A 27,649-nucleotide genomic window follows, 5' to 3' on the forward strand; every position below is an offset into this window, starting at 1 on the left:
GATCTCTGTCCACACTTGAGGTTTTTGTGTCCATTTTCTATAAAAATCTTCAGCAATGACAACACTTCAAGTCCTTGGTTAAAAATCACCCACAATGCACACCTTTTCCTCCACTGTGCTCAAGATGGTCTCAGCTTTTTAACTTTCGGTAGGAGACAAAAGTCTAATATATTTCATGGCCAGAGAGAAGCCTCTGAAAATGAGGTCACGGTCACTTCCAGTGCAAAAACCTGCCCGTGGACACAGACTGACTCTAAATCACATCAAACACAACAAACGAGTCATTAATAAGGGAAGACGACAAAGTGATACAAGAGGCTAGAGGAAGAGCAAGCATGACGTGAGAAGCTGTATGTGTGTGCACGTGTTTTTCTTGGCGCCTCTCTCCATGTACCAGTGTGACAAAACCCTGAATGCAGGCTTCAGTCTGCATGTTCAGTCCACGAAGTTCCATCTGTGTTGCAAGTTTTCCTTGGTTTTTCAGAGTTCTTCAGTTCATACAGGAATTTCAGCAGTCTGTCTGAATGTGTTGCTGTTTTGTTCCTCCATCTCAGACTTTGGGCCTGGTCTGGATTTCTTCTAAAAACAAAAGGAAAAAACTCCACACAGAAAGGTAAGATGGTAGAGTTGAACCCGGGACCTTGCTGTGAAGCAACAGCGCTAACCACCGTGCCACTGTGCTGCTCTCTAAAGTAAAATATATAACTTAAAAACTAAATCAGTCCTAACATTAAACTCACCTTGTTTTTGTAGAGAAAGTGATCAAGCTTTTCCTTCATCTCCTGAGACCAGCAGCGCTGGCTCGCCACCAGTTTGTGTCTTCATCCTGTTTCAGTCAGTGAAGTCTTTCCTTTTCTTGGCTGTTCCTCTGCCAGCTTCTTTTGCACTGGAAAACCAAAGTGTGTGATCCCAGTGCAGGTTGAGAGTGCTTCATTTGGTGATAGCTGTTGATCCGCTTTTCAAATAATCTCTGAATGTTGAAGACAGACACACAAATATCTCTGCTTGCTGTTAAGGCTAAAAGCTCAATATCGACATAATTTATAATGTGTCAGCAGCGTCCCCAAAATTGCTGAAGGCATATAACGGCACTACAAAATATTGACAACATATGTGGTCTGTCTTGCTTTTAATTGGACTAAATTAAACATCGTTAATGTATTTTTACATAAATTTTTATGACTGTATTAACATAAACATCAAATTGCTCTCATAGATTTCTGCTCTAAAAAAAAAAAAAAAGCTTTGATTTCCTGATGTTTTGATTTTCAGTTTTTCTGCAAATCCAAACTTCACATAAATCATATTCTCTAAGACGGCTGTCTACTCCTGATTTAGAAGGAGATAGCTATTACAATTCAACCTGCTCTACAATCCTCTCACACAATGCATCGCCTTGTCATGTTTTCTATCTTAAATTACCCCATGATTGATTTCATCTAAGGAGTCTGATGACTTTTGCATTCAGGGCTGGGAAAAACGATTGGTGCTCTTTGTTCCTGAATCAATATCATTTCATCCAATAGACTCAAATTTGCCATGGTAATAAAACAGATTGGAATGATATACTGTAGTATTCAAATGCTTCTGATCTTCACACCTCTGCTACATTTACATCTACGCTTGGTAACCATTTAAAAAAAAAAAAAAAGATCTGGCACTGATGAATCAGCTAGGAGGAAGGGGTTAATTGTGTAGACTGTCAAAAAGGCAGACATTAATCTGCCACAAAGTGCTCAGGCTGCCTTGGTTATCTTTTTACCCTCTAACTGAACCTAATGACTTTGCAACACCTCATCTGTCACTGCTGTCATAACTTTTACTGATTTCATTAAAGCCTCTGCAGAGATTAAAACCGGGACTCTTCATTCTGCCTTTACAGCCTGACACATTATTGGCAACACATGCAGTTTAATTTAAATATTTTTTGAATCAAAAAGGGAAAATATGCTCATCATTCCCCCTCTAAGCTAACATAATATAAATGTTAATTGAGATTTGTGCAGTGAGCTGAGAAAATGGATATTTGCAATAAAGCAAATGCTCTCCAACCTTTGAAATGGGATACAGTATTTTCTGTACTGTACATTTACAGATATTTGTGAATGGTAACTGTGAAAATGCATTTAGACAGAAATGAAAATATATGGTTAAGATGGAGCACTAGTTGCCCGTGAAATGCTGCTTCTAATGCTGCAGTAATCAGTTTGGCGGCTTTAGCTGCGATAATTTAAAGATTGAATTCTATATGCCAAGTAAAAAAAAAAAGGAGGTTGAACTGATCAGACAAGTTCAAATAAGTGAAATTCCTCAGTCAGCAGCTATAAACGCACGTGAGTTGAATTTAAGCAGATTTGTTTAAATTAAAAATAAAAATGCACCACACACACCCATATTTTCAGAGCTGCCTAACAGGCAACTCTCCAGCAGCAGCGGCAACAACACCACCACCATTAATTTTAATCTATTTTTTATTTCCCCAGCTGTGAAAATTAAAAATTTAATATTGCAGAAACTTAACAGCTCCCCTGGAATTAAAATTGTGTAGTCAGTTTTATCCCAAGGCTCACTATCCTAGCTGAATATCTTCTTTCTCTCGACTGCAGACAGTTCTGTCGTTTGTGTATAGATGAATGAACTCCAGTGCATTAAGCAGGGGTGAAAAGTTTTCTCATATATAGGTTAAACAGGAACAGCTGCGTGCAGTCATGCCAACTGCTAGTGCTGTGGACTTGGTACAGCGGGGTAATTGTGTGTGGCATTAAAGCTGGCCCTCATTAACCTTACTGCATTACCTTTTACTGTGGATAAATGGAGGGCTTTAAATCAGCCATCTGTTGCTGCCCAGCTACCTCGACAGAGTGGAAGTGACATACCCAAACCTTTCAAGGACGTTAGTGTTGTAGACTAACAAGGAAGGGAGCTTTAATCAGGCACAACCCTGCAGAGCTCAGGCTGGTTGACTGTTACCAGCTTTTATCTCACAACACTCTCTTATGAAAGGATTTGCTTTTATTGCAGCAGATGCTGATTTTTACTAATTGCAAGGCTTATATTTAGAGAGCCGCCCCTCGTGATTGGATGGTTTGTTACATGACTGTTACTGGTGTGATTTCAGCAACCCAAGGGATGAAAAAAAAAAGATTTGGGGGGTTTTGGGGAGAAGGCACAATCAAAGCAGAACACTCCATGTGGACTAAAAACCTTATTCAACTGTGAAAAAGTTGTCTTACAGACACCCCCCCCACCCCCCCCCCCCCCCAAAAAAAAAAAAAAAAAAAAAAGTTTATTCCAGCTGTGACATTTCACAGCTGGAGGATGAGCAACATGATAATGTCAGCCAGTTTTCTATTTTGTCCTGCTGAGTTTTGCAGTCACACTGTGTGGATTCTTGTTAAAAACAAGGCCAAATCAGGGTCATAATCAACCTTGGAATCACGTTGTATGTTCCCAAGTGGAGCCAAAGAACTGGACTGTTTATTAATCTGAGTGAGGGCAAATGTAATGAGTTTGGAGACTACTGCTCAACCACAGGACATGAGTTTAAGTCTCACATGCCCAGCTGAAGTGTCCTTGAGCATGGATGTGATTTTTTTTCAGCAGCTCTATAAACCATGTTTTTTATTTAGCTGAACCTTGAACTATAGCTATTTTCCTGCACAAACTCATATATTCCATATGTCATGCCCAAAAAAATAATTCAGCAAACATCATTTTGTATGGTTTTTACTCAGCTACAAGTGAATGGAGTAGGTGTTTTTGTCACACCCATATACAGTCATGTAAAAAAAAAAAGCTTCCATAGGCCTCTGTCCTGTGAAAAAATAAGTATAATTTGATTTGATTTGATAGCTTGTAGAACCACCATTAGCAGCAATGCTGACTCTGAGATGTAGATCTTGGATTTGTTGCAGCTTCTCTGAGAATTTGCCTGTTCTAACCTTGGGGTGAATTTGCCATAATGTCCATTCCTGGAAAGATTCTGACCTTACTGCTGCAGTTTTCCTAGGCCTGCATAGAGTCCTATAAAAACCCTTTTTTTTCACGTTTCACAATTCTTTTTACCAATTTTCTCCAAATTCAAATGCATTCGGGGTTTTGGAAAGCTGCCTATGAAATCTAACAATAGGGAATCCAAAACATAGTTCTGGTTAAATAGGAATCAAGTGTGCATTTCATTCTGAACTAAAACTTCAGATCAGAAATTAATTTGACATAATTTGACATCACCTGAAATCCCTCTATGGCAGAATTCAAATCACCTGCCAGCGACAGACATGCAGCCACTGTTAAATTGTATTTAAAAAAGTTCCCAGTTGAAGGCACAGTAATTTTAACTGGCAGCCAGCAAGACCGGTGCCATTAATGAAATATAAGATGACAAACTGCCATAATGGTGTCCAGCTTTCTGCTGACTGACGTTAATTTGACATGTATTCCAACACTGCGCTGTATAACTTGTTAAAAATGTCATTGTGGTTACAAGTGTGGCACATACGCTGCATAATCAACCACAAATCATGATTAAATGAGCAGCCTGAAATGGAGGAGGACACATGGCAATGAAAGGAGTGACTGAATATGAAAGAGGCACATCTTAATGATGCAGCAAATATTTACAGACATCTGTAAAACATCTGAAAGTAACTATCACATCTATTTGTAATAAACTCAAAAGCTTTCTTCGTCCTTAAGTTCATATTTATTTGTAAAAGAAAGCGTTGCTGATTGAAACATTTGAGTAGTTAAATGACACAAACATTTTTTTTTATTGGTTGATAGCACAAATTTTTATCTACAATGACAATGAGGTTTCTATCCATACAACAGTTAGAATATAACTTTCTTTTTACATGAACTGAAAATACAAAGTTACAGTAAACATGCCTTTTGATAAAAATATTTTTACAAAAAAATGTACATTTCTATACAACTGTTGCCAGTTACACATCGCTAGAAGTCCAACAATTCCGGTTTAAACCTGCAATTACTCCAACAAACTGTCAGTGTATTATTTTCATTATTTTAAACTTTTAAAATTCATCTAGCCTTTTTGAAATAAACATGATAAGGACTATTTACAGCGGAAAGAAAATCGAGAGTTGAGCCAGAACTGTTCTAAAGTGACCCAGATAAATTACGACAGTTTTTTTCTCTATTTTTGCAGAATATTTGACACGTCACCATACTGTCCATCAAAAAACAGGCTACCAGCAAAAAAACCCCAAACCAAACCAATTCAAAATAAAACAAACAAAAAATAAATAAATAAAACAAAAAGATAAACATGTAGCAAAGCAATTTTCTTGAAACATGTTTGGGATACAAAAATAGTGCGAAATATTACACATCATCATCATTCACCAGACACTTATTGTGAACTTCAGGACAGTCTTTTTTTAATTTTATGCATTTTTTCCCCCTAAGCAGCCCTGCCAGAACTTAGTAGTGTATTCATGATATTGTGCAAAGTGAATTTTCCTTTTAATTTCAGAAATATTCTTCTGGAAGGAGTTGGTTCACCCAACTCACAAAACAAAAAATCCTCACCTACTCTTGGTGGCCTTGGTTTTGTACTTTTAAGCTACAATGATTTTTGTTTAAGGTTTTCAAATCAACAATCAGAACTGATTCAAATGCAGCTAACTCATTAACCAACATTCATAGTTTTTGAAGAACCATTATTTTCTCCACGCTCAAATAAATCATAAACACACATCACAGACGAGTGGAATTTTCAGAGTAATTATGACGCTGTTTCTCCAAAGAATGCTCACTGATGAATTTATGCTTAATCTTGACTGTACTGGGGTGGCTCAAACCTTTAGCAATTCAACAACAACAACAAAAAAAAAAGTTAAAGAAATTTGTTTCGGCTCAGGAAATAATTGCGAAAGACTTCTTGGGTAAATAACATTTTTGTTATTTATAGCCCATTTCCAATTTGGTATTTTGGTTGAAGAAACCCAGGAAACTACCACCAACACTAAACTACGTAATTAAAAACTCTTACATAGCCGATATCAGGACTCATCTTCAGTAGCGTTACTTCAACAAGAACCCCATTTGCTTCCACATTAGGGTACTTACCATGATAATACTTTAAAAAAGAACATGTACCAGCTGATCACTTTGTAGCATCAATTAGGCTGATGAAGTAACTGATGGTTGCTACCTGGCTACATGATATTGTTAATTGTTAAAGTCCAACTATAAATAAAAGCTCTCAAATACATATATATTTTAATATATCATTAAATATAGTTGGCTGAAACGCATCCATTCTTTTTTACTGCCACGGTATATATAATATATTTTATATGTATTTGAGAGTGCTGAAGTTCCTATTAATAGTTTGCCGATTTAATGGTCCAGCACCCATTAGACTGTTTAATTGTTTGGGGTTTTTCTTGTCTAATTGTTATAAATTTCATCTGCTAGCAAAAACAAAAAAACATTTTTTTTTATAAGTTGCTGAATTGAAAACTAAACCTTTAACACTAGAACTCCCAAGGCGGTCATTTTGACCAATTTTGCAGTGTAATATCTTCGTTGCTATAAACCCCATGCCACTATAGGACCCTGACTTTTCCTAAATATGTGCATATTGTATTCTAACATTATCATTTTATTAAAATTACAAGACACAAATGAGTTATGAGTGTTTCTATCTAGAACTCCCATGGGCAGTCATTTTGACCACAATACATTATTTAGATAAATTTATAATAAATAAATATGATATGTAAAAATATAATTTGTAATCAATAAAAGATCAAAGAATACATGGATCTGTAATGTTATAAAATCAACAAAAGATGGTCGTAGCCATGGTCATAGCAGTTGACTATATGCATATACAGCGTAATTTGGTGAAATTGGATGCTTTTTGATCCCTAATGGCTACCACTTGCTGTTGATGGGCAAAGTGTCACTCCTGGTAGTCTCAAGAACTTGAAAACAGGTGACTGGACTTTTATTTAAATCCTAGTGGGGGTTGTCCCCTTTGGAGGTGGTTGTTGACCCCTTGTTATTCATCATCACATGAGGCAAGGTGTGAAAAAATGTGTGGGTCATTACCACAAATGCTGTGTTTCCATTAGTACCTACTCAGTGTGGGTCGACTTGACTCGACACAACTCGCCACAGTTTTCTTTTGCTTTCATTACAATCGAGCACCACCTCAGTGTGGGTGGAGTCGATATAGCAATGTGGGCAGAAGTCTTGTCACATAATTTGTATGCGACTCAAAGTGTGTTAGCTTTAGTCTACACCGCTGTGTTGTGCGATGAGCAGCAATTAGCTTGGAAACCTCATGATAAACTTTCTCATTTCTCGTCTCATCGCCCACCAAGCACAGAAATGTCTGCACCTCCTCATTCGACCACGGTGTTGGTTTGCGTGCCTCCAGTTTCTGGCTGTTGGGTTTTAAAAATGACGCGCCTGATTCTGGCGAAGGAATCGCTCTCATGACTCCACTAGTGACGACACTCCCTGGCCAATCAGTGGCATGTTGTTCTTCAACATCACATTTTCAGATTGCCTCGGATTAATTGGGACCCTGGCTGAGTGGGTACTAAAAAAGTACCTAGTACCAGGTACTAATGGAAATGCCTATAAACTGTGCCAAGTCGAGTCAAGCCGTGCTGAGTGGGTACAAATGGATACATGGGAAAAGGGATTCCTGTGAAACCACTGTGAGACCTGTGAGACCTTGTCACTTCAGGTGACTGTTCACCTGAAGTAAGGTGTGAGTGGGGTTCAAGGCACTGGGAAGCGCTCTCTAGACTATATTATAGGTAGCTGACTGCTAGTGTCATAAGCCACCACCTCTGTTAAATGATGGTTGCTCACAGTGGACATAGATGGGCTCTTTTACTCCTCTTTCTAACCATCTTTGTTCTCGGTCCAAAATATGAACAGTGGCATCCTCAAAAGACGTGGTTATCACAACTGGACCTTCATTAAATCAGTGAAGATGCACAGGAATGAAAGTCAGACACCAAAAAAATGTAGGAGATTTTTCTCCAAGCATGACACCCCAGCCACACTCTAAGACAAAAACTGGTCCCAAGGACAAAACTCCCAAACCCAGACTAAGCAACACAGTGTATGCTGTGCAGTGCAGCAAGGAGTGCTCAGACCTCCACATTGGAGAAACTAAACAGCCACTCCACAAAGGCATTGCATAACGTAGAAGGGCCACCTCAGCATGACAAGACTCCGCTGTACTTCTGCACCTAAAGGATGAAGGACACTCTTAAAGGATGCCAGTGTTTACATTTTGGACCGGGAAGGTGGGATAGTTTAAAAGAGGAGTAAAAGAAGCCATCAATGTCCACTGTGAACAACCATCACTGAACAGAGTTTGTGGCTTATAACACCAGTTGTCAGCGACCTACAGTGTAGTCTTGCACTGCAGATCCCTCCCCTGGTACCTTAACCTCCACTCACACCATACTTCAGGCGACCTTAATAGGTCACATGATTATTTTTTTTTTTGTGGGTGGTGGTGGGGGTCCACCTGAAAACCGTGGTGGTAATGACCCACACTTTTTTTTTTTAAACGGATTAGCTTGTGTGCAACAGCACATGAATGATAATGGGTCAATGACCACCTCCAAAAGGGACAACTCCCACTAAGGAGACCTGAGATTCTCCAACTTTTGGTGGAAAAGCCTACAGAAGCTTCTTGGATAAGAGGGGAACTGGCTTAAAAATTTTTTTTTTTTAAAGAAGTCCACTCAGCTTTTTTTGAGCTGTTGAGAATACCATGACCTGGATGACTGAGAATCTACACAGACATGAGTTCCTGCTACTGATCTTTCTTACCACAACATCTTTAGTTGATAGTATAGTATATATGATTTATTTTAAATTTAAGCAAATAATATATAGAAGTCAGAATGACTGCCTATGGGAGTTCTATGTGTAGCATGTGTCGCAAGAATTTCATTCCCAACAAGTACATATCCAATTCAAACTAAAGCATTTTGATTGTGATTTATGAAAAAAACAGAGGGGTTGTTTTTTTCCCCATAAAAATAATTAATAAAACAGTGTGCCTATATACTCTGAAGCCAGTTAGTACTTTATAATATTTAGTACAGCTGTCAATGTAATGTTCATACAGTAATTATGCTTAATAAAAGAGAAACACGCACATCCAAAAACGTTACTTCTTTAATACTGATGGATTAAAATTTCTCAAGGAGCTTTTTGGTGTGTGGACCTCCTCCTTTTTCATACAGTAATTATGACCTTCAACAAAATGAACTTGCAGTAAAGGCTTAGACGTAACTATGAAATATTGGAAAAGATTTTTTTATGACGTTAAATTGCACAATATTCTTGGTCTCATGTTCTCCTGAAAAACTGTTGTGACAGCTTTTGCTGTAATGGAGATGTTAACAGAATCTTAGCCTGAATGAATCTTTAACCAAATGAACGCTACAGAGCGATGAGCTGAGACACCTGGTTCCCAAAAACAACCTCCTCCCAGCAGGCTCGGAACAACATCAGCTTCTTATTGTTTGAAATAATGTTATGACGGTTAAATTTGAATGGTGGAAAAATACTGGAGCAAACTTAATTTGAATAACAAACAGCATAACACGCTGACATCCATTTGCTAGTGACATAATTCAATTTGCAGCAATTTATTTATAATCAGGTAAATTGTAATTGCTCAGCTAAAGCAGACATTATATTTGGGGTTTTATGCAATCCACACAACAGTTGAGGAAATTTCAATATTATCTTTACCACTGTTAGTACACTGCACCAAATTAGTAGCTAAATCATCTCATTCATTACTGAAGTGGTTTTAATGCAGCATTACACTTCCTTTCAAGTTATTATGTCAGAAATTTATGTTTTCTGAATCAAAGATCTCATTGTGAGATAATATCACAGTCTGCCAATGTTTGGTTTAAAATCATACAAATTCCACAATTTAAAAAACAAAAAGCAAAACCTTACTTTGCTCGCTCCACTACATAAAATGGAATCAATGCAGGATGCAGGAGGAGAGGATGAAGGAGAAAGGTGCTGGCTCCAGAACAGCAGCAGTCCATGTTGGGATGCACAAACTGAGTGGGGAGGAGTGCACTGAGACGTTAGGGCACTGCTCCCTGGCAGGAGGCCTGTGCCAGTGTTGGCTCTCTACCACAGGAAGCCCTTTCTGCTTCTGAAACTTGGCAGGAGTTGGAATATATGATGGAACAGCCCCACAGGGCATTTGTGTGATAAATGGATAAAGCTGGATAAAGTTATGCTCACAGCTATTGGCTTATGTATGAGTCAAATCCGAAGCAGACGGCAGAGATGTTTCATTCTTTTGCTGAGGTTCCTACCACGGTCACAGATTGTTCTGTCATTTATTCATTTGATAGTTGAGCATAAACAAAAATTCTTTGAAAATCTGTTTATGAAATTACAGCACAAGCACATTTCATAAGAGCAGTAACAATAGACCAAAAACATTTCCATCTTTGAACATAATTTCATTTAGAAATCCAAATAAACCCTTTATTCCTTTGCCTTCAGTTTTATTTTTTTCAGTTTCAGGTTTAGTGTTTGAGTTCATCCAATGAAGGATAAGTTGCACATGAAATAAACTCAGGCCACTGAATTAAAATGGGTCTTGAATGTATTTTCTTTAGAGAGCACATCACATTTGGTTTGAGCTGCACAGCCGGGCATCTAAATGTGATCTGCCATCTCTCATACACAACTTACAGTCCTGAATGGGTGTCTTGATCCCACACAGATCATTTTCTGTCTCTTCAAGGTGATGATGAATTCTAATACCACCGACCAGGAGTGTCTGCTTCCTCACCCTGAAGAGATAAAGGAGAAAACTTCTGAAAATACATTATAGGACTGCATCTCCTCCTCAAACATGGTGAGTACTTATAATGCTGTAAATGTGATGAGGATTAAGCTGAATTTTAAGGCTTGTCCATTTTGAATGGCCTCAGAAATATCTTGGGAAGTGCAGAAATAGTTTCTGGTAGCTGGAGCTGCCTCTAATCCTTCTGGACATGACTTATTGAGGTTCTTCGCGCTCTGATTTTCAATTCTTGGTAGGCCTGCAAGCTACACATTCATATATTCTCTACGTCCTCGAGTGGGATTTTCAGGGTTTTAAATGTATGTGCTGTGAAGAGGTTCAGTGAATTGGCTACTGATGGAATTTCCAAAAGGCAGACATATGGAAAAGAAATGGAAAAGCCAAGTGTAACATGGTTTCTTAAGAGGCGAATCGAACTGGGACACCAGTTGTCTGGAAAAGGCATTTTGAGGGGGGGGGGGGAGAAAAGCAGTGGTTTAAACTGAGCATTTTCTGCCTGTACATTAAGCAACTCTAGCAGCATAGCAACTGTGCATTTTGTTCAAAATCCCACTAGAAATCAACCAAGAAATTACAAAAGCACTCAAATGATTAGCTTCATTTAGCATAAAGAAGGGCAGCAGATTAAAATAGCTAGTCTTGTCATAACTGGTGATGAGAGGACCCAAGAGGCCTTTATTGGCTCATAATGCAAAGGCATCAATGTAAGCAGAAATTCCAAAAGTATAAAAAAGGAAGTTGTGCATGAAACTAAGCCCAAACAAAAAGCCAGAAAACCAGGAACACAGGCAACATGACAATAGGGACTATAAACAGATATCTTAAAGAGGAGGAGGGCTATAAATTTACTGGGAGCTAATTACACAATGAGACATATAAGTGGGTAAGGTACAAACAATTAATGGCAGGTGAAGACAACAGAAGATGTCACAAAGGAGGGAAAAGGAGGGGAAAAAACCCTGTGAGACTAAAACAACAAAAGAATTAAATTAAATTCAATTTTATTTATATATCTCCAAATCACAACAAATAGTAGCCTTGAGGTGCTTAAAAGACCCGACAATAATTACAGAGAAAATCCAACAGTCAAAACGACCCCCTTTGAGCAAGCACTTGCCGACAGTGGGAAGGAAAAAAAAACGTCATTTTAACAGGAAGAAACCTCCAGCAGAACCAGGCTCAGGGAGGGGCAGTCATCTGCTGCAACAGAACAGAACCAAAAAACAGGAACCAGAGCACTGTACTATGAAGGAAGTCCAGCATATTCAAGATGTCTTTCTGCTATCTGGTTTCACTTTCTCTAACATCAGCAATCGAGAACTGCAGCTTAACTTGACTATAATAATACTGAACCCCAAACTCAGCAATAATTAAACACACACACACACACACACACACACACACACACACACACACACACACACACACACACACACACACACACACACACACACACACACAATCCTAGGACCACAACAGGTGATAAAAGCAAATAGTATTATCAAACTTCAAGAATTAACGTATACTGTATTGGTGTTGGTGGTATGAATGACTAGTTGTAGTTTTATAAGACACCACACAATGGAACTATGTCTTGTGTGGCCAGTGACTTCCACAAGTCTCCAGCGGTAGCATGGCATTGTGATGATATAATTCTAGAAATTATTATAATTATGCCATAGAGACATAATTACACTTAAATTAAAGTTGGTCACCTGATCATCACCCAAATATCTTTTTGAGGTTTTATTTTTGCACTTTGTGCCCTACTGCACATGTGCTTTAGTGATTTCCCCCCTTACACTGACAGATAAAATTCACTTCCATAGATTAAAAATGTATTTATTATAATGAGTGCAAACCAACTGTATATGAAAATTAGCTAACCCCACATGTGTTTTGATTCTTTTTTTTAAACTAAAACTAAGACTGAAATGATCCAATTACTAATATTCAAAGAAGCACAACTAATAAATCAAAATCAAGTACAAAAATCAACTCTAATGAAGAAAGTGTGCCTCAACTCATCCAAAAACAAAAGAAAACTAACAGAGTTTGACTCAGTGTTACATCTATGGAGTGATACTCATAAACACTGGCGAGCACCCATGCTGTGAAGAGCTAGCCAGAACCAAGCCAAGTGATGATGTGGCTGCATCATTACCCACACCCTGAGAGGCGAGAAGCAGGAAACTCTTTACCTTAGGCCTCACCATTCATATCCCCTTTCACAAAATTCAATTAGATGAATGTTGTTTATGGGCAGTTCTGGCCCACTGGAATGTCATTATTGCTCCGTCTGTCGAATTCAGTATTAGATGCCCTTCAGTGAAGCTGGTCTTCCAAATGTCACAGAGCTTATGACTTACGAGATGATTAACGAATGTTTAGAGATGCTCAGGACACAGTTCGGTGGCTATGGTTTGTAATGAGAACTGGATGTAAGGCCTTTAATGAGGGCAGGCTGCAAGAGCCCCCGGAACCTTTTGCAGTCTTTTATTACGACCTCACAGCTGCTGTAATGGACACTTATATCAAATAGAAATCTAAAGCTCTTACCTGATTTCAGTTGTCAATATCCGATACATGGTTTTCTATCTGTAAAGGAAAGCACATAGAGAAGGTTAACACCACAGATATGATACACCCTTTTTAACTGAGCACAGAGGTTGTATTTAATCTTTTCTAAAGGTCATTGCTGATATACGCTCAACAAGAGCAGCCATGCCAACCTGCAGAACAGTCTTTGTGGCACATTATCACAAAGTGTGATCAATGTGACCTTCAGGAAACAAATAAATCTTTTCCACCATGCCTCTGAAAAATAATCTCTTCCATTAGTGGGGACATAGAGCTTTCATCTGGGATGGCACGGCCATGCTCATGTGCTGGGTAATGGCTAATAAATATAGCAAAATAAAGAAAACACGGCCAGTGAAATCCAGATGGAACTGGTGATAACTGTTTTCATATCACAACTTTGTAAAAAAAAAATTTGTTAAAAAAAAAAAATGGAGAACACGTTTTAAATGATCGAGAATATTGTGCATCGAGTATGTTTCAAAATGTAAAGTCAACATGCATTTTTTCTTTTTGCTCCTGAGGAAACTTCAGCAGACACCAGCCTCCTTTATTTAGTAGCAGTCCATTTCTCAGTTGACATGACTGGTGTAATAAATGTGCGTCTTGGCCACAGCTGACTGAGATCAACTAGCTGAGTGAATACAATCAATAAGCATTGTGGGAACTATTGTGTCAGTGGAAAGACTGATAAACCCTGCTTCTCTGCTGAGCTGAAATGATTAGTTGAATAATTTACTGATTGGTTTCAGTTTTAGATTTACCATGATTGGAAATACAGAAAACTTTTTTGGACTGGTGGCTGTTCAAAACATAGATTTATGCATGCCTGTGAAATTCATCTCTGCTGTGGCCATTTTCCACAGGGGGTCTGTCTATGGGTTCTGACCTGTTAAATTAAAAATGACCATTTCTGTGCTGCTTTTAGGATGTTTGAATGAAAGGTTTGCTATAACTATGCAATGGTTCACAAGTGAGAAATTGTTTTATGAATCTTTACAATTGTTTCTTTTTGACTTATCACAATAAGTAAGCGTTCTCTTGGGCTGTCTTAATTTTAAGCAACTAAAGTAAGCTACCACCGGCTGATATCAGGCAAAGGAAAAAAAAAAAGACTTTAAGTACTGTATCAAAAAAGATGGTGAAAATAATTTTGGTCACTTGACTACATATTTTGCTGTACACTCACCAGTTACTTCATTAGTTATATGTGACTAGTATTGGGTTGAACCCCCTTACTTCTTTGTGGCACAGATTCAAAAGGAAACATTCCTCAGAGATTTTGGTCCATATTGACATGATGGCATCACAGTTGCTGCAGATTTGTTGGCTGCAGGTGGTTGGCTCCAAGCAGTCTGGCATCCAGAGAGCTGCTGGTCTATGTGATGTATGTACCTAAATTATAGCTACAAAAGCACGTAGAGCTAAAAAGCTGGATGGATTTTTTTTGCGTTTAGGTTCCCAAAAGCTGAAGTTAGAAGGCATTCTAACTTTCTTGTAGTCAATCCAGGTGGTGCACAGGTTCCTAAGGCCTCAGGTATGGGCAGCTTGTTGAACTTCTTAGGCACCTCTTTCTTCATCACACCTTTTTGCAGCTCTTCCTTCCCATGAAGGGTACTGCTCCTTATGGCTGTTTATCTTATAGCCAAGCATCTCAAGGATCACTGTTGCCATGGTCAGCTGGTTGGTTTCAGTGATGGTTGCAGTAGGGATTGTACGTAGTGCTGCATTCACATCTTCTAGTAGACTTTCAGATGGTACTTCATGTAGTCTTGGCAATCGGCCACAGAGGGTCAAGCTTGTCATGATCTTCTCTTTCAGATCAGCTGCTCTGGAATTCAACGTACCAGTTGTTCTTGGGGTTTGGTACCCAATCTCGGAGTGCGGGGATGATGCTATCTCCCCTCTCACATTTTATACTAAATTATTATTATTTTTAAAATAATCCTAATAAATGAATCTACTTGACAGATCATTTTTTGTTGGCTTCTTTTACTGACCTTGAAAAAGAAAACCTCCTCTAAACTGAACCACTTCACGGTTCGACCCACAGCATTTCATGTCAAGTCTGTCTTAAATGCTCTCCTATGTGTTTTGAGCCCACTGCTTTAATTATAGCCTGCAAATATGTGTATATGTGTGAGCCTGTGCCTGTGTGTGGGCCTGTGAAGAGGCTTACTTCCACTGTTTCAGCTGGGGTCGACAGGGAGAAACTGTCAGTCCGGGCGCCCTCACCATTCACTCATGTGAAGCCCCGCTCTCTTAGATCTGTGGCCATGAATAATTCTGGAAAATTAACTTTCAGAAGGCGAAGACTGCCTGCCCACTTGAGATCTCCCAAAGTGCTTTGCTTTCTTCCCCCCCGTCAGCCCTGTCAACCGTTTCTCTTACCAGATGGTGGCTACCCTCCTCGTCATAGTCATCCTCGCCTCCATCGGTCATCTCTCCTGCCTCTACGTCCAGTGCCCCCTCACCGGCCTCCTCTCCAGAGTTTTCTGCTGTCTCTGACACAGACTCCTCATGCAGGGAGTCACAGTTGTCCTCATATTTTCTCTGAGCCTCTAAGAGAGAGAGAAAGAGAGAGGATGCCACAGTGAATGAAATGAGAGTGTGAGCAGAGCATGTAGATTTTTTTGATACACGATAGTAGTCGGCTCCCTTTTTCTGTTTTCCCAGTTGTGCAGAAACAGGCCATGGTCCTCCTTACTCAGATGGAGTGAAGTAGTTTGTCCTCAACAAGCAACTGGGTGCCTAACACTATTGCTTTTGAACCAGTGCAGCATCCACATCAGTGGCAGAATTTTTGCATTTCACTTTTACAGGCCTGACTTAAATCTTTTTTTTTTTTCCAGTTAACACAAACATGTACAATGCTTAACAAATTTATTAGGCCACAACAATGAAACACAAATATTTTAGAAATCTGTCAAAAATGTGTTTAAAACTAAAGATTATATTGTTATTTATTAGGCAAATAAACTGAATTCACGTTTTTATACCCAAATTTGAGCTGGCGCACTGAAAGTCTCTGAGAAGTCAGAAATTATTCAAGCATAACATTCCTGTTAAGGAATGCAAGTAAATAACTGTAATTTGACATCTCAATAAAAAAAAATAACAATAATGTGCTTTCCAATTTTTTCTGCCTTTTTTGTAAAACAGTAAATTTGAAAATTTGTGTATAACAACAATAATTATACTTTAGCATTAAAAATATAATTTTGATTAAAGAGCTTGAGCATACCGGTGGATTAACCATTACAGAAACATAAAAAATGAGTTTGGTAATCACCACATCAGTACATGTGGCAAGATGCTGCTGGGTGACTGCAACTGCGGGTAACATGTTTTTATTCTGGAAGGGTGCAGACAAGGTGCTGGCACTCTATGAATAGCTTCTTAAAACGATCAATGCTAAATTTTAGGGGATGAAACTGCACTGAGACAAAAAACTTGATTTGCATTTAGATGGAAAAGGATGTGGATTTAAATTTTGTATAGTTTGCATTATTTAAACCAAGATCAAACTCTTCTTTTGCTAGCTAGCTACCAATAGATCTATCAACCCTTCTATTTGCAGCTTAGGCTTCCTGTTATTTGCCTCCATTTTCCTATTTTCTTTGTTTATGAAGGCAACACATTTAAAGCTCTGCTATATGTGCATATTTAACTTTCAGTGTTGCAGGTCTGCATCAATTTATGCAGGTAACTTAATATTAGGATTAGACTCACTATTCAAATGTTATTTGTTTTAAGGTGTATATACAAAAACAATCCGTATATTTTAGTTATTTGAAATGAAAGCTTTTAAATCACAGCATTTAGGTAGTAAATGGCACAATTTTATTGGCTCTTTTTTCTATTTTGTTAAAAAAAAAAAATTGTGGCATCTTAGTGTGGTTGTTTACACATTTGATTAACAAATGAAAGACCCCTGGTTTGATCCCAGGAGGAGACACAAATCACTTTGGGTTGCGAGTAAAAGGTCTGCCAAATCCAACATTTAGAGCTACCCGCTGTGAATAAGTGATCTGTTGTAAATAATGGCGTAGCCCAAAGTCGCCTTCTTTATGTAAAAAAACAAAGCTAAAATTAAATTGGCTAACTGCTGCTTTACACTCAATAGCCTATACTTACTGCATAGGCTAGTTTTATTTGAGACTGTAGCTCCAATGTTCTCCTTATCTTACAGTTTTCATTGGTCTTATGCTTTATCACTTTTAAATTCCATATATGGTTTATGTGAAATGCAGAGCTTTATTCCTGGAGATTACAGATAAATCATCGACCACGTGTCATCTTTGACTGCAGCCAGTTTTTCTGCACTTTAACAAAAGTAACACTTCAAAGATGAAAACATTTGGGGAGCTGTGACTTCTTGTTGTCTGTTTTAAGACCGTCTACCTGTTATTGTCTGAATTCATTAGAAAATCTTTTAAAACCTTGGGTGAGACAGTCTGAACTTCTATTCAAAAACAACAAAAAAGATAAATAAGAATATTTTATAGCAAAAATATGGTTACATTTTGTAGTAAATTGCCTCTGTTGGTGTTTCATTTAATTTTTCATCTTCACTGCTAACAAGGTCCACAGCAGTTTGCCTATAGGAGACAGCCAGGACTGATTTTTTCGGTCTTCAAGTGCAGTATAAGAGGAGTGCAAGTAAAAGAGAAAAAAGCCACACTTGGTGACAAATGTGCAACATGCACTTTATGGCATGTAATTTAAATGACCTTCACAGTGAGCTGCACTCTGAGGCTGTCCTGTTGTGAAGGGCCCCGGTGAAGACCTCTCATATAAACTGAGTGAGCATGGTGTTGACACCTGTCTGCGGTTATGACAGAGAGCTCTGCTGCTCTTATCTCCCACAGTGTCACTAAGACTTATGACCAGTCTATGCTCTTAATTTCTCTCCTTTAGTGGTTGGTGTCCTTTTCCCCTTTCGTTCCTATCTAGCTCAGATTCTGCTGTCTCCTCACCAGTTTCGGCTCTCTGCTGCTTCTCAATCTTTTCCAGGCGTCCCAGCAAAGAGTCAATCTTCATCTTGATCTGAGTGAGCTCTCGTTTAATGGTCTGAAGTTGGTCCGTCTTCACTACTGAGACACAGAAATACAAAAAATACAATTTGTATACTCATAATGATGCACAGATTGCATGCTTCCATCATATTAATACTCTTAGCGTCAAGTTTTGGATATCACAACATCACTCTGACTCACACTTTCCTCAGGGAAGAACATCTCAATCTGGCCAACTGAAAGCTACCCTGCTAAGACTGTGGACCTGCTGCTTTCAATTTGAAGATTAGTGCAGGGCTTACGCCCACCATGCTGTGCAGTGCTGCTCAAATTTTACTCAGCAGTGCCAATATCTGAACAAAGTGTGTGCGATCTCTCAGTAGATATTAGATGATGTTATTAGGCATGGGGATCGCATACAACGTATGATAGTATCTGTGTAGCTGAGTGCATATTGTACATTTGGTTAGTGTTATTGAAAATTCATCATGTCCTGCTGTTTGAAATGATTTAAGTGTTCACATTATGAAGTAGCCTAAGGAAATGGGTTGTATTTGTGTCTGTGCTGTATATAAAAGATGAACACCAACCATTGGTTTGTGAAGTCTTGTTTTGCAGCCCTGACTTGACCATTTTGGCCATTTAGATGTCTTGTCACAAACGAGGGGGTGGATCTAACTGAGAACCATAAACTCTTAAGGAAAATCTTTACTGAGGTCATAAATCAAGTGAAAAGTAAGGTCATTTTCTCATACATAGTTTTTTAAATCAAAGAAGTCGCACCTTCATGGCCATCAGAAAGAATGCAGGTTTAAGAAACTTTGTTGCTGAGCTGCCAGTGCATTCTCCTTTTTAGGAATGTGCCAGATTGTTGATTTGGTCAGTCCTAAAGGTTTTTTTGCTGTCAATATGATAGGTTTGTTTTTGTCAGCCTAATGATGGCTTCCTTCACTTTGATTGACAACCCTGTGTACCTCATATTGAGAGCTCCAGTGAACAGCTACCAAATGCAAATTCACTCCAGGTTATCTTTTTTTTTTTTTTTTAAATCACATCTGAATAACAAAGAAGGAAGTCTCACTTGGCCATGAAACTGCTTATCAGCCAACTGTCCAATTACTTTTGAGCTTCAGAAAATTGACGACTATGTAAAAGGGTGCAATTCCTAAACAGCTAATCTAATACTTTTATTAAGCCTCTTCAATTAAAGCTGAAAGTCCACACTTCTTGACTATTTGAGTTATGATCTACTGTTGTGGTGTACAAAGGTAAAATTAGAAAAATTGAGTAATTGTCCAAACACTTATGGAGCTGAATACATGTCTATAGCAGATAGACTAGTTGCTTTTCAAGGAGTGAGAAGAATTCAGAGACAGAAAAGGAGCCATCAATGACCCTGATGAAAACCACAAGCTGAGGCACGTCGCACTGTTTCTACAAGAACTCTTAGACATCCAATAGCAACTAAACATGTCAAGAATGTCAAGATTAGTTTCTAAATATTAAACACATTTAATTAAATTCTCTGTCTCTCCTTCAAGGAAAATACTGAAAACCAGCAGCTGCTATAAATTTCACAAATCTAACTCAACCCTAGTCAACTGAAAATGTTTTTCATCTAAATTAAGCAAGTGAACAGCCAGAGGCATGTGTTATAACATTAAACTGTATTTTTGTCTATTAATCCAGAATAGTTTAGTGGGATAAAATGAATACCTCTGCTTTGCAAAAAAAAAAAAAAGTCGAATGATATGAGTGTGTTTCAAAGCCATTTTTGCATTTCACACTCTCACAGTTGCCTGATCATTGCTTCACTTATAGTACAGCATGAGAAACAGGCGGCACAGTTTTCCCTCCCACAGCTTCTGTTTACTGCCTTATAAATAATTGCTCTCCCCTACCTGCTTCGCTCCGGGTCTAAGTGTTCACTCCACAATACATATCTGAGGCTCGAGTAAATGAAGTGTAGCTCTATGGTGTCAAAGTTTGAGTCTTAACCTTGATATGTCATATGGAAACAACAGCTGCTGAATAATAATAAAAATATATTTTTTAAAAATGAACGTCATAACTAATTCAATCTGGTCTGTCTCACGGCTGCCGAAATGAGGGTGTACTCCTTAGCAGCTTGAACTGAGCAGATTAAAGAATTTAGACCGAACAGTAATAAGATAATCTCATTCCTTACCCCTCTGAAGATGAAATGTGTCATCTTTTGGGAGAAGGGGGAAAAACAGACAGCGGAAGTTGAGAAGAAAACATAAAATTCTTTCTGACACCTATCAGATTCTGTCAGGGCTGGAAAGAGGATGGATGAGTGCGCGGTAAACACACCCACGAATTCCTGTAAAGCTTTAACTGGAAAAAAATCAGAGACAGGAGACATGCGCTAAATCAAAAAGTAACTTGTCTGGTGATGATTGTCTGCATGTGGCTCTTGAAGTTGGCTCCTCTGATGTACATTTACACCCACAGCCCATCACAGTGCAAAGCCCATCCAGTGTCTACGAGCTACTTTGAACAATCTCAACTAATGCATAAAACATAAACACCTACACTTAGAAAGATGTCAGCGTGAGATAATAATTTAAAAAACAAAAAAAGAAAATCTGACATATTACCTTGCAGTAAACTAGATTTCCCCCCCAAAAGGACTTTTTAATCTGTCACCAAAATTCATGCTGAAAAACAAACACAACAACTCTCCCTCCAGTAGGATCCAATTCACACTGTACAATAGTTGTCACCGCGTGCTTTCTCTGAATCAAACCGGGATGATTAATGTGTCCATGAAAAAGAGTGAGAAAAGCACCCTGTAACGACACATTGGAGGCATTAAATAAGTAATGTGTCAGAAAATCCCAATGCCTATTCTCATGTTGTTTCGTAAAGCAACCTGAAATCTGTGGAGGAGCAGAAAATCGATCTTTCTGAAGGTAAAAAAAAAAGGGGAAGAGTAGATATGCTATCATATCTCTACAGGGCACATACTGAAGTATCTTTATCTCCTTCTCAACTTCCCCTCCTTCCATTTGTGCGAACCAACATCGATGACTTAGACACACACACACACATACACCACCCACTTCCCCTATTCCAACATTATCCGAGCTCACTCTGGGCAGCTTCCTAGTCGTCCTTTGATGATAAGAAAATGTGGAACAGTTTCTAATTTATCGCGGCCTCCAGGCCTTTTTCCCTTTGTGCTATCAGGCGCATAAGCTGCAGAGAGAAAACATGCCCATCCTAATCCAACATTGTATCATCAGCACAGCATCTTTAGATAGCGCGAGTTAAAGGAAAAGGCTGGGGAAAAAGAGCCATTGTTATTTAATAAGCGTCAGGAAAGATTTAGGGAATGAGTAATGGATCTAATTTTTAGGACATCATGATGAACGGCAGACGTTTTATCTTGGGGATAGTGAGGCTCTTGTGAATCACTGGTCTATGAAGATTAAACTGGACAAAGAGTTTTGGGGCTGGTGATGCTGATGTCATTCACTGGGTTTTAGAGCATAATCCTTTACTTTGAATACTGGAAAACTGATTTTTCTAATACTGTGTAACACATGTACCTCTCTTCAACTACATATTTGTAAGAATTCAATAAAACTGCAGTCAGCTCAGTAGTGTACACTCCTACATGGACTTTTACACTGGTTGGGAGCTGGGTTTCCTAAATTATTTAAGATGGTATCTGGTTAAATCCTCACCTGAACTGTTCAGTTTGAAAGCTTCACAATTTTAGCTGTGCTCAACATCATAAGAGCCTAAGACCAAGTTTCTTTCTTTAACTTGGTTTTATATACAAAACAGAACAGAAAGAAAAATTAATTACACATTTTTTGTTGCAAATGTGAAAAAGTAAAAAAAACAAACAAATAAAAAACTGATCCCAGAAACCATTATGACATTATCTCGCTCTGTCCAACTGACAGTATAAAACCCAAAGATATTCAGTGTATTATCATAAAAGAGTAGGAAAACCAGAAATGATTCCCATTGGAGTTGCTGGATCCAGTGAAAGAAAGAGTGGTAGCTTAAGAGGAGAGGGGTCTAAGTGAAACGTGAACACTGTACAGAATCCAAACACTTCCTTCAAGGAAAACATGACATTGCTAGCACAGCCAACCAAGCCTTAACCCTTCAATTGTATGTGCTGACTAAATATTTTAACAATCTTGTGAACACAGACATGATTTCCTCCAGTAACAGCAGCTCCAGTTTCTTGAGAAACTGAAAGGGTGGGTGAAAATTGTAAAATTCAGTGTGATAAAATGACTTGGAAACAGCAGGAGTATAGTTTAATTTGCAAGTATAAAATGTTATATTATTTGGTTCGAACGTCTGTGTGATGCGATGTGCCACAAAGATGTAATGCAATAATAATGTGACTTGTGGTGAAAAGAAATACTGAATTTTGTGTATTAACTGCAGAGTTCCTGTGCCTTTTTACTTTGATCAGTACAGCCTGGACATTTAACAGCCTTTGCCAGGGGTCTTGATCCAAAAAAAAAAATGGATAGTGGTTACTTCTCAGCTTATGACTTATCTTCTTAGGCTTCATTCATACAGTTAGTGACCCCCTGGCAACCACAATATGTAGGGGAAAATGTGTATTCCCTTAACTGGATGTTGAGTGATTTCTGGAGTTTGCTAGCTATTGTTGGATGAAATGATAAGAGGGTGCTGCACCAAAAACGTGGTGTCACTATTTGAAATGTGTTGGCTGCAGCTGAAAGACACAACTTTTACTTTGAAGGTGAACTTTCCCCATTTCCGGTTTCAAGTTTCATTACCACTTGCTGAGTAGTTGGCTAATGTTTGCAGAGAAGTCGGCGTCTTCCATGCAAATTACGGGTGACTGTGGCAATCTGCTCATGACTAAAGCAATCACAAGGAGGTTTTTGGTGCAGCAACATCTACCTCTTCACTTACTAACCAGTTGGGGAAGTCACATTTTTCCATAGCAACCTATGGAGATCTTCAAATGGTCTCTAGGCTTGCATGCATGGCACTTAATTTTGCTAAACCTTGTGATGGTGGCTAGCATGGATGTATACACATATACATCCACTTGTGTGTCCTTTCCTTTAAAATACCTTAAATTATAGAATACTTAAAATGAATCATGCACCAACTAAAATTAGTTATGCATGACTGAAAATAACTTACACACTACTTAAATTTACTTACAGTATAATTATTTCCTTGTTTCCTGTAAAAACCTGACTTGTTACTCCAGTATTCTAGTGTACCTACCATTAAGTATTTGTAGGTAAATATAATTAGATTTTCATTTCAAATAGAAATAATTGAAATTCCACTTAATAAGAGGGTAATTACGCCATTAGGCCAGTAAGAAACTGTAAAATCTATTTTTGTTTTTTGAATTTAATCATAGGAAAGACAGTAATAGTTGATAACAATACGGCATTGAAATCCACATTTTCTGAAGCAAAAAGGACACACTGCACTTAAAGACAGCACAGAACAATCCGATACATTTAATCAGAATTTTGTAGTCATGTAGCCAAAATTTTAAACCAAAGCTTTTAATTTGAGATTTACAGTGTTTCTTAAATGGACTTAACCAAAAGGTATGAAAACTAATGTGAGGGCTTTAATGAAAAAGCACAAAAACTAATGTACATCATGATCCATGCAACTGATAACTGCCCCAACCCCGACCCCCACCGACCCAATTGTGCAACCCAAGTGGTTCAAACTGTTCACGCTGCCCACACTAACCCACCCTGTTGCTTGGACAAGCTAACCTTATTTTTCTGTCCAATCTATCTGGGCCAAAGTCAATACAAACAGTGATTTTTCATGGTCCTGGCAGGGGCAAATTAGTCTCCCAAACATACAGCAGCACTGCTTAGACAGAGAAGAGAATTCATTGACTGTGTCCAAAAAGAGGATGGGAGATGGTCTTTTTTCCCTCTTCTCTATAATACCAACTGCAGCTGGGTCCTCCTGACAGACCTTACCAAGCTGCTCTCGCTGATAACACTGGCTAGACAGGCAACAATGAAACAAACACTGTAACCAATTACACAGGCTACGGATAGAGACAAACGTTTAGAGAAACACAGCTGACCACAGCTCCACAGAGATGGCCCCAATCTCACTTTAATTACATTTAGGGTGTTATAGTGCATCACCAGTTAATCAGAGGACTAAACGAGATCCAGATGGATGCTGGGTGACAGGAATAGCACTATTTGCTGAATGGGTGCTGCTTGGAAAGCTGGGATTATATTTGTGTTTTGCTCTACATTGCAGCATGGCTTGTTCTGAGCTCCTGGAGTGAATTAAATAGCTGTTTATAGTAGCGCTTCACAAGTAGCACAGCTGAATTTTATGTCACTGCTTTTTATTCCCTGAGCCACGGTTTTGAGATGTGCATTAAGCCTTCAGATTCAGAAAGGACAGAATACCATTAGCGTAATTAGGTTGTGTTCTGTGGGGGAAAAAAAAAAAAAAATAAATATATATATATATATATATATATATATATATATATATATATATATATATATATATATATATATATATATAATCAAGTAAAATCTGACTGTCTGCTGTAAACACAAGATAAGTAATAAAGCATCTTCGTGTACATACATTTGACTCCGGTGGTGGAGGATGATGTGGGAGGTCTGGAGGATGAAGACGAGGAAGAAGAGGACGTTTTGATGGGGAAGGAGGTCTTCCCACGGCGAGAGGAGGGAGCGAGCACTCTGGAGCGTTTCAGTGGGATCACAGCTCTGGGTGGGGGGGCCACTCTGCCATGGTAGTCAAAAAGCCTCAAGAGTAGAAAAACCCATAATATTAAACTTCACTTACACATTTTCTGAATCTTATAGCATTCTGAAAATGTCCGTCTAAAGGGTTATTTGGTTTATCTCACCACTGCTTCTTTCTAAAGCCCTCTCACTATTTCCAGTATAGAATCAGAAGGTAGATTTGCTATGGATTTCTCGAGCTCCTTCTCTCAAACAGCGCAGGTAAAACAAAAGACAGATGTTCCACTTCAATTTTCCTGACATTCATGTTTCTGTGCCACTAAAGTGGGTATTGCATGCATGAAAATAATCCCTTCACATATACTTTGAAAGTGAAGAGGATGAAATGGAGAGGGTGCTTAGTGTCAAATAAAAGTGTCAGCTTTGACTGTTTCCAGTGACACCAGATTGTCACAGCTCTCAACAAGTTTGACATTTAGAAAATAGAAACTGTCTCCGCAGATAAGCACTCTGATCATTGGTGGATAAATGTGAGACAAAACAAGTGTTCCTTCATCAGTATGTCAATCTGTTCAGTCTGCAAGACAAGTTGACTATTTCAGTGTACCTCTCTCTCAACCTCTGGGAAGGTTGCTGAATAAAATTTAACAGACAATGACAGGATAAGTGAATAGTCTGTTCTACTGACCATTTGCTAAGAGTCAGAAGAGATAATGCCCAGTCATAGTTTAGCAATTGCTGTCACAGCACAACAGGCCTGTAAAGCTTTGAATTCTACACATAAGTTAAAGCCACTAAAGCCTAACTGTCTTACTGCAGCAGTAGCAATTTTGAAAGGGAAGTAGCTATAATTTTAAGAAATTAAAGTAAAAGAAAAACTTATCCTAAGAACCTACCAATTATCATCCCACCTGTTATCAAACCATCATCAGTTTTAAATATTTTTAAATAGGCTGCTGTGTAGACTATCAAAGTGGAAGTTATCCAGTCACTGTATTGAGCTCACTCTCATGTAAAACAAAACAGCTGCAACTTATATTTTGCTCATTTGTAACAAAAGCAACAGAAACAGTTCCCAGTAAGTAGTTGTTAGGGCAAATTAACAGCTGGTAATTGGTTGTCTGAAGGTGCTGCTGCTTGACTGCACTCACTCAAAACAGTCAGGTCACAGAAACACATCAACATGAGAGCACTTAGACAGAGATATACTAACAACTCTTAACGTCTTTCCATAAAATCAACAAATTTGTCACAACGCGTGGTGAAAAAAGTTGCTGACAGCGTCTTAAAAGTCTAGTGAGAAAACCAAAGTAAAGGCTAAATAAATTCACAGGAAAAACAGAAAAAAAAGGTTTCTTTAGTCAATGAAAAACACTGGTCTTCTGCTGCTGCAAGTTTCGATGACAAATAATCGCAGATCTGAACTTCCTGAATCAATAAATCACATGCAAAATGGTGTTAGAACATAAGAAACACCAAAAAGACAGACTTCATAAATATTAATTTCACTCTACAAACAACACTTACTGAGACTCTTTGAATGTCTTGGTACTAAACCTTGAAATTTGATGCAATATGACAATATGAAATAAATTTTACTGTAAATTTGTGACTTTAATAAAAAAAGAAAGACATTTCTTTTTCTCAGAACATTACCCTACCTCCTTCCACTATTCTTTTCTTACCTCCATCATTATATTGTTGTATACACTTTATTAGATATATCTTGTTAATACCCGGCTGGTCCCTCTTGTGCCTTCAGAATTGCCTTAATTCTTCATGGCATACATTCAACAAGGTGCTGGAAACATTCCTCAGAGATTTTGGTCCGTATTAATATGACAGCATCACACAGTTGCTGTAGATTTGTTGGCTACATGCCTATGATGTGAATGTCCCATTCCAGCACATCCCAAACGTGCTCTATTGGATTGAGATCTGGTGACTGTGAAGGCCATCTGAATACCGTGAACTCATTGTTATGTTCATGAAACATAAACAAGAAACATTTGTGACATGACGTGTTATCCTGCTGGATGCAGCCATCAGAAGATGGATACACGGGGAGGAACATGATCACCAACAATACTCAAGAAGAGTGTGGCATGTGAACAATGCTCACTTGGTACTAAGGGGCTGAAAGCGTGCCAAGAAAATATCCCCCATTCTTTTACACCACCCCCAGCCTGAACCGCCGATGCAAGGCAGGGTGGATCCATGCTTTCACTTTATTTATGCCAAATTCTGACCCTACCATCCCAATGTTGCTGCAGAAATTGAGACTCGACTGGCAGCAACTTTCCAATCTTCTACTGTCCAATTTTGGTGAGTCTGTGTGAATTGTATCCTCAGTGTTCTGTTCTTAGCTGACAAGAGTGGACTCAGTGTGTTCTGCCGCTGTAGCCCATCTGCTTCAAGGTTGGAGGTGTTGTGCATTCAGAGAT

General features: G+C 38.5%; 1 protein-coding gene and 1 long non-coding RNA gene across 2 annotated transcripts in view; one reads left to right on the forward strand and one right to left on the reverse strand.

The window, feature by feature from the left end:
- The first annotated feature begins 555 nt into the window (after positions 1-555).
- On the forward strand, positions 556-15,267 carry LOC115799542 (uncharacterized). Its single transcript, XR_004021591.1, has 3 exons — positions 556-613; positions 10,793-10,906; positions 15,257-15,267. It is a non-coding gene; the product is annotated as an uncharacterized LOC115799542 (long non-coding RNA).
- The window catches only part of LOC115799541 (RALY RNA binding protein like), a 120,332-nt gene continuing 97,428 nt past the window's right edge, over positions 4,746-27,649 (reverse strand). The window contains exons 5-9 of the mRNA XM_030756762.1: positions 25,084-25,265; positions 18,415-18,531; positions 15,827-15,996; positions 13,415-13,453; positions 4,746-10,841 (exon numbers count right to left, since the gene is read on the reverse strand). Of these exons, the coding sequence (XP_030612622.1) occupies positions 13,421-13,453; positions 15,827-15,996; positions 18,415-18,531; positions 25,084-25,265 (502 nt within the window). The 3' untranslated portion in view covers positions 4,746-10,841; positions 13,415-13,420. The remainder of the gene's footprint in view (positions 10,842-13,414; positions 13,454-15,826; positions 15,997-18,414; positions 18,532-25,083; positions 25,266-27,649) is intronic.

The sequence above is a fragment of the Archocentrus centrarchus genome, chromosome 20 (assembly GCF_007364275.1).
Source record: "Archocentrus centrarchus isolate MPI-CPG fArcCen1 chromosome 20, fArcCen1, whole genome shotgun sequence".
Taxonomy (NCBI): domain Eukaryota; kingdom Metazoa; phylum Chordata; class Actinopteri; order Cichliformes; family Cichlidae; genus Archocentrus; species Archocentrus centrarchus.